Source organism: Ceratotherium simum, chromosome 21, assembly GCF_057802395.1.
Source record: "Ceratotherium simum simum isolate JZ-2026a chromosome 21, ASM5780239v1, whole genome shotgun sequence".
Lineage (NCBI taxonomy): Eukaryota > Metazoa > Chordata > Mammalia > Perissodactyla > Rhinocerotidae > Ceratotherium > Ceratotherium simum.
Genome location: NC_141920.1, coordinates 24,362,088 through 24,372,170, shown reverse-complemented (window position 1 = coordinate 24,372,170; position 10,083 = coordinate 24,362,088). Strand labels below are relative to the sequence as shown.

The following is a 10,083-nucleotide window of genomic DNA, read 5'->3' as shown; positions in this document are numbered from 1 at the left end:
CATCCAAACTTCATTCAACGTTCAGGATCCAGCTCAAGTTCCTCATGCTTCATGAAGCCTTCCTACCACCTTTTACAGTTGTTGCACTCATTTGTCACTTGAGCAATTGATTACCTTCTTTCTCTTATTTGCCTGGGTTAAACTATCGTATACTTCTCATACCATTATTTACTTCTTTTCTTATTATTTAACATTTTATTTCCGTAGGCCTTGGCTTCTCCATTGTCAATAATTGTAGCTAAAGTTTATTGAGTGCTTACTACAGACTAGGCATTGTTCAAAGGACTTTTTTTGTACATTATATATAACTCTCTATGCTCTAAGACATGGGGACTATTATCCCCGTTTGACATAAGGGGAAACTTGAGGCAAGAAAGGTGTGATTACTTTGCCCAAGGCCCAGCTAGTAAGAGGCATAGCTGGAATTTGAATTCAGGTAGTCTGACCCTAGAGCTCTTACCTGTATGTTCAGTGTGCAGGATTGGAGGGAACCTTAGTGTTTACCTAGTCAACTTCTCGCTCCTATAATACCACTTTCTCCTCCCCTAAACCATGTTCAGATCCATTCTCCAGTTTCCCAAGTGGTTATCCAACCTCTTCATGACCATAGAGAACTTGGTATTTTGCCTATTTCATCTTTAGTTTTAAAGATTTTATTTATTCAGTTTTTTCCCCCCAAAGCCCCAGTAGACAGTTGCATGTCATAGCTGCACATCCTTCCAGTTGCTGTACGCGGGACTCGGCCTCGCGTTGGACGGAGAAGTGGTGCCTCGGGGCACCCCCGGGATCCGAACCCGGGCCGCCAGCATCAGAGCGCGCGCACTTAACCGCCAAGCCACGGAGCCGGCCCTCATCTTTAGTTTTAAAAAGCCCTCTTTAAATTCATCTGAAATCTGCCTGAGGAACAATATAGTATAAGATGGGGATAGTATAGGATAAGATAGTATAATCACTGTCTCCCAGGATGGTTGCAAGGAATGAGTAGGCATGAAAGCACCTAGCACGGTGCCTGGCACCAGGAACTGCACAATGCATGATAGCAATTGGCTATACTTTACCTCTCTGTGCGTAGATCTGTCCTCTGGAGCCACACAAACTAATCACTTCTCTTTTCCCCATGGTAATCCTTCAGTACCTGAAGGCTGTGATCATGTTCCCTCTAAGACTTCTTCTTTTTTTTCCTCATATCTATATATCTCTAGTTTTTTCAGCTGAATCTCTCAAGAGATTGTTTCTAGGTTCCTCACTATCATGTCCTTCTCTGTCCCTCCCTCTTTGGCTTGGGTGAAGAAGTCAGAAAATCACTGAATGGAGCAGAACCAGTTTCCTTGGGTTTCTACATTACATGTCTATTAATGAAGCCCACACTATATTCGCATTTAGGCAGCCACAGTATATTCAGTTGACTCCATTGAGTTCACAGCCACCTATGACATCATCTCTTTCCCCTCCAAAGTTGTGAAATCACATTTTTTCACATCCTGTATTTGTACAGTTGATTACATGCATTCAAATGGATAATTTGACTTTTTCCCCTGTTTTATTTCATTTCCTTTGATCCAGCCTATTATCTTATCATCCTAACATCCTTTGAGATCTTTATTTTCTCTTCCATTCATGCATGACTCGTGAGCACATGATCATTGCAAGATAAGAGAATTTGTGTATGGTGCTAAGCACAATAACTGGCATAAAATAAGCCCTTGATAAACGTTAACAATTTGGATTGTTATTATTATTCCATCATGCAGCACAGTGTCAGGGCCATAGTAGACCCCTAATAAATATTCATTAGTTAATGGATGAATGAACAGATCAAAGACTGATAGAATGAATTAATAGCCTCTCTCCTGAATCCCAGGTCCAGTAAATTTGATTTTATTATTCCTCTTTTACAGATAGGAAAACTGAAGCTCTGAGAGGTTAAATAACTTGCTCAAAGTCACTCAGCTGGAAAATGGTGGAACCATGACTGGAACCCAGGTCTGCCTGACCCCCAAGCATATGTGACTAACTCTTCCCTACTCTGCTTCCTCACATCTGTATTCAGATCTGAAGAACGAGTTGTGGAGTCAGAGCCAAGTCTGAGAGGCTTCCCAAGCTTGTGTGTTCCAAGCCCTAGAAAAGCTGATTCTCCTGCTTGTGTCCCTGGGACACAGAGATGTGGAAGGGGCCAAGAGATAGCATCAAAGCACTGGGAGCTTCACCTCTTTCTTCTCCTATGGGCCTCTCACTTTCCCTGCCCTAAGCTATATGCTTAGCTGTTTCTCCCTAGGAACTAGCAGCACTGTGTGTCCCCAAGGAGATACTTTTAAGACCAGGAAACCAAGACCCAGTCCTACTTGCCAGGACTGGGGTCGGTGGAGCTGGGGGTCCAGAAAAGTAGCAAGAATGGTACAAAGAATAGTAAGAACTGCAAGAGACCTGTAATTAGCTCTCCAGTGTCAGCTTCCTCATCTGTAAAAATGGGGGGGTAATATTCCTTTCCCTGCCTGCTTCATGGGACAGTTTGAGACACAATAATGACAACAGCTAATATTTATTGAGTGTCACCTCTGTGCCAGCTACTGTGTTGAGTGTCTTTCATATCCTCACAGTTAGCCCTAGGAGATATGTATATTTTTTACCCTCCCCCCTCTTTTTTCCCACAAATGAGGAAACCAAGGTTCATGGAATTAAGTTACTTGCCCAAGGACTCTAACTCTAAGTGACAGATCTGCAATTGAAACTGGGCTACCTTTTGAGCCCTTCAGAGCTGTGAGACCATGGCCGGGAGAGTGTTTGTGAACTCTAGAGAAGGGTAGAAGCCTTGTACCCTTTTGCGCAAGAAGGTACTGTGCAAGTGTGCAGCTCGTTGTGATTGGGACTGGAGGTGGGTGCTGGGTGGAGATAATTTTCCAGGGACTCAGTTGAACAGATCAGATGGTTAGCATGGAAGGGCTTTTCCCACCTACAATAATCTAATTGGATCCCCATAGTCTGTGTGGGATAGGAGGGAGGATATATAGTCTGAGTGGCTCTTTTGTGAAAGAGACTTCTAGGGTAGGTTGAGGAGGGAGAGGAAGCCAGAGCCACAACAGTCAATGTGACGCCCAGGCCTTCAGCAGAGTTGAAGATGACATGAACCTCTCTGATGGGACACAGGCAGGGAGCAGCTCTAGTTCTGTCAGACTTTCCAAGAAATGAGGGACACACAGTGCAGAAAATAAATACGTGTAGGAGCCAGCCCCACTTGTGACCCCTTCGTCCCCTGCCTCTCGGGCCCTTAGGTTTCGAGCCACCCAGTTTCTACACTGCTCTCCCTGTGTCCACAGCCCACTGCTTGGCTTCCCTGGCACCTCCCTTCCGGGCTCATTCTCCTCTCACACACACCAGAACTCTGTCTGCTGTGGCAGCTCCTTCGTTTACTTCCAGAACTCTCAGGCCTGCCACCAGCCAAACACAACGAAGCCCGGCCAGGGAGGGCTAGGCTCCAGGCTCAGGCTGGCCCTTCAGGGACAGGTAATGGCCTCCAAGCCAGGGAGGCAGCTCAAAGGTAGGGTGCCCTCTGCACTGTGCTCTTGTTTCTGGTCCTGACAACCCAGGTTTCAGGCCTAGAGGGAAGGGGCACAAGATCTGCCCCTAGCTGGACAGCAATCCCTCTGTTGAAATAGCTTTGGCTAGGAGCCCTGGGAATCAAAGACCCAGCTGGAGAGAGGCGGGGAAAATTTTGAGGCCCCCTGGGTAGGAAGCAGAGGGCTAGACTCCTGTCTCCTGATCCTCCCTCTCTTCACTCAGGCAGAACCTGGACCTGAGCCCTTAGAACAAGGACTCAGGTGCCCATATTTCCTACTGGAGGGCTGGGTTCCCCTCCCAAGAGTTCATGCCTCATGCTTCCCCGAAGATTCTAGTGGAGAAAGGGAAGGGGGCCTCAAGCAGGAAACATTGTTAGGATACCTGTGGCATTGGTCTGTCTGAAGTTAGTGGGGAGGTTACTTATCTAATGTATAATTATGTATTTATATAACATATAATGTAAAGGGGAGGGGCTCCAACTCTGTTTCTGGAACTAGGGGTGAGGAGGTAGGAGGTGATGGGTTAGCTGTGAGGAGTACTGAAGGTGCCGAGCTGTAGGGTAGCAGGGCCACAGGCAAGATCATGCCAGGAACAGTGGTCAGTGGCAAAAAGGAGATGCCCCAATAGGGAAGGAGATCTCGAGATCCCTGGCAGTCAGTTTCCCCAGTGGAGAGGTAGAGGGCCGTTTGGATGGTGGCCAGTTGATTCCGTGAGTATGGGTTGGGGGAGGGGGGGCAAGGGCAAGGGCAGATACTGGTGAATGAAGTGGAGATGATTTTAGAGGAAATAAAATCCCCAATTTCCCTCTCATTTAGAGATCCACTTCGGAGGCAACAAGCTTGACTAAGGAATGTCAAAAAGAAAACCTAACTCTGTTGCCAGGCCCCACCAGACAGAGCTTCAGACCAATGGGCCTTTGGAAAGAATGGGAATTGAGTTAGAGGTTAACACTGACCCTGCTCAGCCTGTATTCTCTGTCCTGTTCTGCTTCAGGTTCCAGGACTGGGAGTGGGGACCAGGCCCTGGAAACCAGGTTTATACATGAGGCAACCCACTTTCCCTCCTTAGGTCAGTCATTCTTTGAGGGGTCACTGGGTCCCCTGGAGTAAACAAGAAATTTGCCACAGTTTTAGGCACAGTTTTGCTTTTTATCTCATCAATGTACATTTTAATCTAACAGTCTAATAGCCTCACACTCCTCATCCCTGCCCAAGCCCCCTCTCCATCTTTCCCACCCCGGCCCAATCAGCATCTCATCTACCCCAGGCGCAGGAAGTCACCAGGCACAAAGGTGATCCAATGAGGAGGTGGCACCTGAGGATCTCCCAAGAGGAGCCCTCCCTGGAGAGTTCAGAGGCCAAGGAGGCCCAGGCCCAGGTAAGGAGAGGTTGTGGGCTGAGTCTCATTGGAAAACACCATCTCCTGGATCTCAGTCCCATTCAGAGTCTATCTCCTTGGGCCTGTCCCTGCCAGTCAGAGGAGCAGAAGGGCAGAAATCCTCAGACAGGGAGACTTGTGGATAGAAAGGGACCTTTAGCCCAAGTCCCACTCGGAGAGTGAGCAAGGCTATTGGAATCCCCTTTCATGCAGGCTTGTGTAGATGCTCCTGGCTGCAGCTTCCCAACCCCTCTGTGATTCCAAGAGTACAGGGAGGGGCTCTTGTGACCAGCATCCTGGGGATGTGCCACTCAGGAAGACAGAGGGCCAGTGCTGCTACCTGCAGCCACAAGACTCCACAACCATGTCCTCATACTGCTTATAGACCACGTTGTTGGCGGAGTCAATGAAGAGGATGCTGATGGGACTCAGCCGAGTGGGCACACAGCACGTGGGTGGCGTGGACTCGGGGTCCATGGAGTTCATCAGGGTCTGGATAACTGCATGGTTCGTGGGCTCCAGGTGGGAACGCAAGGGGAACTCGCAAAGCCCCTCACAATGGAAGGCCTCGTACTCAAGGGGTGCGATGATCCAGTCGTCCCAGCCCATGTCCTTGAAGTTGACATGCAGTGCCTTCCGACTGCAGCGGGCTTTGGGGTTCTTGGTGGGCCGCTTGCCCTGGCGCGTGGCCAGTGGGGCCCGCCGTTTTCGCCGCTGGCTGAACAGGTACTCATACACAGTCTTATCATCCTGGCCAGAGCGGGCCTTAATCTCATTAAAGAACAGGTCCCGTTTCTTGGTGCGGCCAAACACCAGGAACAGGGCCTTCTCGTGGACCTGCCGGGCAGTCCGGTCCAAGCCCAGGCCACGGAGGTCCACGGCCCGGCCCCGTTCCCAGGCCTCCAGCTCCAGGCACAGCTGGGCCGAGTTCTTAAAGTTTCGGAAGAGCTTCCAGATGTCGAACACCTCCCAGCCAGATCCATCCAGGCCTGGCACGGAGCGCACATCGAGCAAGGCTGCCGGCTGCCGGCCGCTGGGGCAGCTGGACAGCTTCAGCTGGGCAGTCCGCCCGCTGCTGGGGGCCCCTGGCTTGGCCGTATCCGAGGGCTTCTTCCGCAAGATCCGCAGCTCAGCCCCTAGCAGCCCATCCTTCTCCAGGGCACTAATGTCAAACACGTACCTCTGCTTCCTGACCACAGGACCTCGGTCATCTAGAGAGAACACCCAGAAGTCATTCCCTGCAACTTCACCAAGAGGGCCAGTCATCTCGAGGCCTCAGGGAAGGGCCATAGCTCTCTCTCCTTCAAGAGAGCTTTCTCTAACCTCTTCCCCACTCTGACAGATGCCAAGACCCAAACCACTGAGAGCGAGCCTTTTTCAAAACAAGTGAGCTTCCTACACAGCCAACCAAGTAAGGTTGTTTATCTGTAAATGTGGCTGTGGGTGATTTGAGTGATTCTAGGTGTTTGTGTCAGTGATGCTCCTATCAGAGACCCATTAGCCTTAGAACTGCCTGCTACCTGTCCCTCTCCCATCTGTTGTCTAACATGATATCTCATTGGTGAGATAGGTGGGGTCGGTATTCTAATTACTCCTGTTTTTCCAGAGGAGGAACCTGAGGCTCAGAGAAGTTAGGTGACTTGCTCAAAGTCACTCAGCTAGGATAAAGCAGAGTTGGAACTCCAGCCTAGAGCTTTTTTTTTGCCGAGGAAGATTGGCCCTGAGCTAACATCTATGCCAATCTTCCTCTTTTTTTGTGTGTGGGTCACCGCCACAGCATGGCTTGACGAGTAGTATAGGTCCACGCCCAGGATCCAAACCTGCGAACCCCAGGCCACTGAAGTGGAGCACACTGGACTTAACCACTATGCCACAGGGCCAGCCCCTAGCCTAGAGCTTTTTATACCCAATCCTGAGCTGCTTCCACGATACCTTATAGAAGATCTTAGTATTCTCGTTTTACAGATGAGGCACAGAGAGGAGGCTTGACTTTCCTAAGGTCACACAGCAAGTTAATGACAAAGCTGGTCTATAATCCAATTTCCCTGGCTTCCCAGTCTAATGATTTTGTTGTGCATGTGTCTTACCCTGCTGGGTATGTGAGAGTGTGTGTGTGAGTGACAGTCTGTGTGCATGTGTGTATTATTGGGCTTATATGTGAGTATGAAATGTAATACGTACTTTTTGAGTGACATGTTACGTGCATGTATGATTGGTCTTGTGTGAATATTTGAAGGATGTACATGTATACGTGTGTATATATGTAAGAAGAATCTATGTATATATAAGAAGGTGTGTGCGTGTGTGTGCACGTGTGTATGTAATTCAGCATGTATGTATGGCTGTGTGTGTGTACAAGAAGCTCAGTAGTATCTCCGAATCAGCATGCCCTCCTTGCTAAATACCAATTTGCCGTTGGGAAGCATTCATATATTGCTCTAGAAAGTGACTAATTAGGCCTTTAAACTCCCCAACTCCCCCTCTGTCTCCCCCTCTGCAGGCTCCCTTAGTGCTGGGGGTGCACAGGGACTTATTTTATGAGCCCCCAAGGGGTCACAGCGTTCCCTAGCTGGGCAGGCAGCCAGGCCACCTCCCCCACCTCAGCCAGACCTGCTGCCTCTGTGCCTCCCCCGCCCTCTGTCATCCCCCACAGGCCAGCTCTAATGAGGAGCCTCTCCCACTCTCTGACCCTTCCCCCACCCTGCCAGCTAAAGCCCTAAGACTCAGAACCAGAGCATACACGCTGCACGCAACCCTAGCAATCAGTGATCCACCTCCCTCTTCACATCTATGGAGAAACTGAGGCCAGGAGAGGGGAAGGGACTTGCTAAGATCACACAGCAAGTGGAGAGAAAAAGGCAAGACAGTAATGCTAGGTAGACAGAGGGAGAAGTGAGGGGAGCAGATATTCTCCTGGGTTAATGATAAAAATGATATGTGTTTAGGACAGGACATAAAGGTTCCATATTTGATGGGCTCTCAGAAATCTCCCAGTCTAACCCCCATATAGTTGTACAGATGAGAAAACTGAGACCCCCAAAGGGGGAAGAGACTTTCCCAAGGTCACATTGTGAGTTAGATCCTAAGTCTGCTCCCCTACTCCCTGTGTCTAAATGTCGTTCCGTGACTCCAAGATGCCTTGTTTACTGTCTTCAACTATCCTGCCTCCTCTGCCCCCTAGCCTGAAAGAAAGTTGCAGAACCATGGGTATCTAGAGATTCATTTCTCTCTCTGCCATCTGAGAAAAACTAGAAACCCCTGGAGCCTGGAAAGTTTGGCCAACTCACATAGGAACAGAACATGGCCTGGTAGTCAAGAGTCTTAGAGTCTGGTCCCCAGCTCTGCCACCAACTGGCTGGTCTTGTCTCCTCTCCAGGCTTCAGTTAGCCCCTCTGCAACTTGCAGGAATTGGACTTGGTGATTCCCAGGTGCCCTCCAGCTCTAACATGCCAGCAGCCTGGGACCTGGTATGTATGAGATACGTCCCAGATACCACCCCAGGCCAGATGCACACACATCTCCCACCAGTGCAGTGTCAGGGCTCTGAAAGGCCCCTCCATGCATGCAGATGCCCCTCCCTCTGAGCCGTGCCCCTGCCACCCCGCCCCCTCACCTTGCCCTTTGTCAATAAAGCTGGTGATGGTGTTGGCCAGGCCAGCCTCCAACTTCACGCTGCTGTTGCCTCCCTTTCTGTCAGCATCGGACAGCGTCCTGTACAGCGAGAGCATGTACTCATGGGGCGTGATGGGGGGCGGGCGGAACGGCTCCTTGGGCTCTCGCAGGGGCCCAGGCTCTCTGGCCTTCTTCAGCAGGAAGGGGCTGGGGACAGATCCTGCCTTTGGGGGTGCCTTACCCCCGGGAAGCTGTCCTTTTGGGGTCACAGTCCGCGTTGCAGCCTGCCTTGTCTGGGGAAGGTGTCCTGGCTTGGGTTCAGAGCCACCCAATCTGGAGGGCAGCTTTTTGGGTTCATCCTTCTTGGGCTGTGTCAAGCCTCCTGTCTGCCCGGTGCCCCCCTTTGCCCTGGCACTAGTGGCCCCTCCACCATAGCTGTGACCCCCTGGCCTGAAGATGTTCCGGGCGAGAGGGGGCCTTTCCTTGGCTTCTGCTTTGGCCAATCCTGGCCTGGCCCCCTGGGGTCTCTGGCCCAAGTCAGGGGCACCCCACACAGTGCAGATGAATTCCAGGTCCAGCCAAGCCAGGTGCCAAAGCAAGAAAATGAGGAGTTTGGGGAGTCTCATCCTCTGGCCAGCCGCTGAATGACACCAAAGAGAACGGCGGCAGCAGCGAAGGTGCCTCTGGTTTGGCAGAAAAAACCATGAAAGGAGTGGACCCTCAAAAGCAGCAGCAGCAGCAGTAGCAGCAGAAGGAAAGGCTTTCTCCTCAGTCTGAGACTCTTTAAGTCTGCCGGGCGTGTGTTTGTATCCAGTCCCATAGTGGAAATGCTCTCGTATCCAGACGTGCACCGTCTCCAGTCAGCAGCTGAAAATAACTCGTTCTTGAAAGGAGAAAGCCGACCGCCCCCTTTCTCCTGCACAACTGACTGAGGGCTTGAAGGAGGCTTGTATAAGGCTGAGGGATTTTTCCAAGAAGGAAGAATGGCGTAATGCTGCCTGTGTGCTCCAGTTTTTTTTTTTTTTTTTTAAGTTTTGAATCCTTTCCAGTGAAAATACTTACACACACACACACACACACACACACACACACCCGCCTGCAGGTGCTCAGAAAAATCTTTTACAAACCTGAACTCAGGAATTGAAAACGGAATTCCAACCCAAACCAATTTAATTACTCTCTGATGTCATGCTGTCTAAACTCATTTAAGTGCGATATATTTATGTGAAAAAAATCACTGCTGCCCTTTCGAGGCCGTGGCTCATGGGGGCTCTTGGCACAGAGCCCCACAGCGGGACTCCGAGCTTAGGGGGCCTCTCAGTCTGTGGAGCCGACTCAGGGGTCTTCACCTCCACCTCACAGGACAGCCCACCCCACCTTCCTGAGGAGAGATGCTGAGGAATGAGCTCAAGGATCTTAAGCCCCCGAAGCATGGGGAGTGTGAGTTTTCAGTTAAGTCCTTGGGGTGTTTTTAAAGTAGTTTCAACCTGCATCTAGTCTGGGGCCTGATTTGTTGTTGGTGGGGGTGGGCAGCACAGA

The 10,083-nt window shown here is 50.3% G+C and overlaps 1 protein-coding gene across 1 annotated transcript; it reads right to left on the bottom strand.

Moving 5' to 3' along the window:
* Nucleotides 1-5,268: 5,268 nt before the first annotated feature.
* Nucleotides 5,269-9,170, bottom strand: GDF5 (growth differentiation factor 5). Its single transcript, XM_004430478.3, has 2 exons — nucleotides 8,546-9,170; nucleotides 5,269-6,143 (listed from the first exon to the last, which is right to left on the bottom strand). The coding sequence occupies exons 1-2, from the start codon at nucleotides 9,168-9,170 to the stop codon at nucleotides 5,269-5,271; spliced, it is 1,500 nt and encodes a 499-aa protein (XP_004430535.1).
* Nucleotides 9,171-10,083: the final 913 nt, after the last annotated feature.

Excerpts from the sequence above, each read along its gene's own strand:
- GDF5 (XM_004430478.3), bottom strand. The coding sequence starts at position 9,170 with ATGAGACTCCCCAAACTCCTCATTTTCTTGCTTTGGCACCTGGCTTGG. Across the intron at positions 6,144-8,545 it reads CTTTATTGACAAAGGGCAAG|ATGACCGAGGTCCTGTGGTC; the intron begins GTGAGGGGGCGG and ends TGTTCTCTCTAG.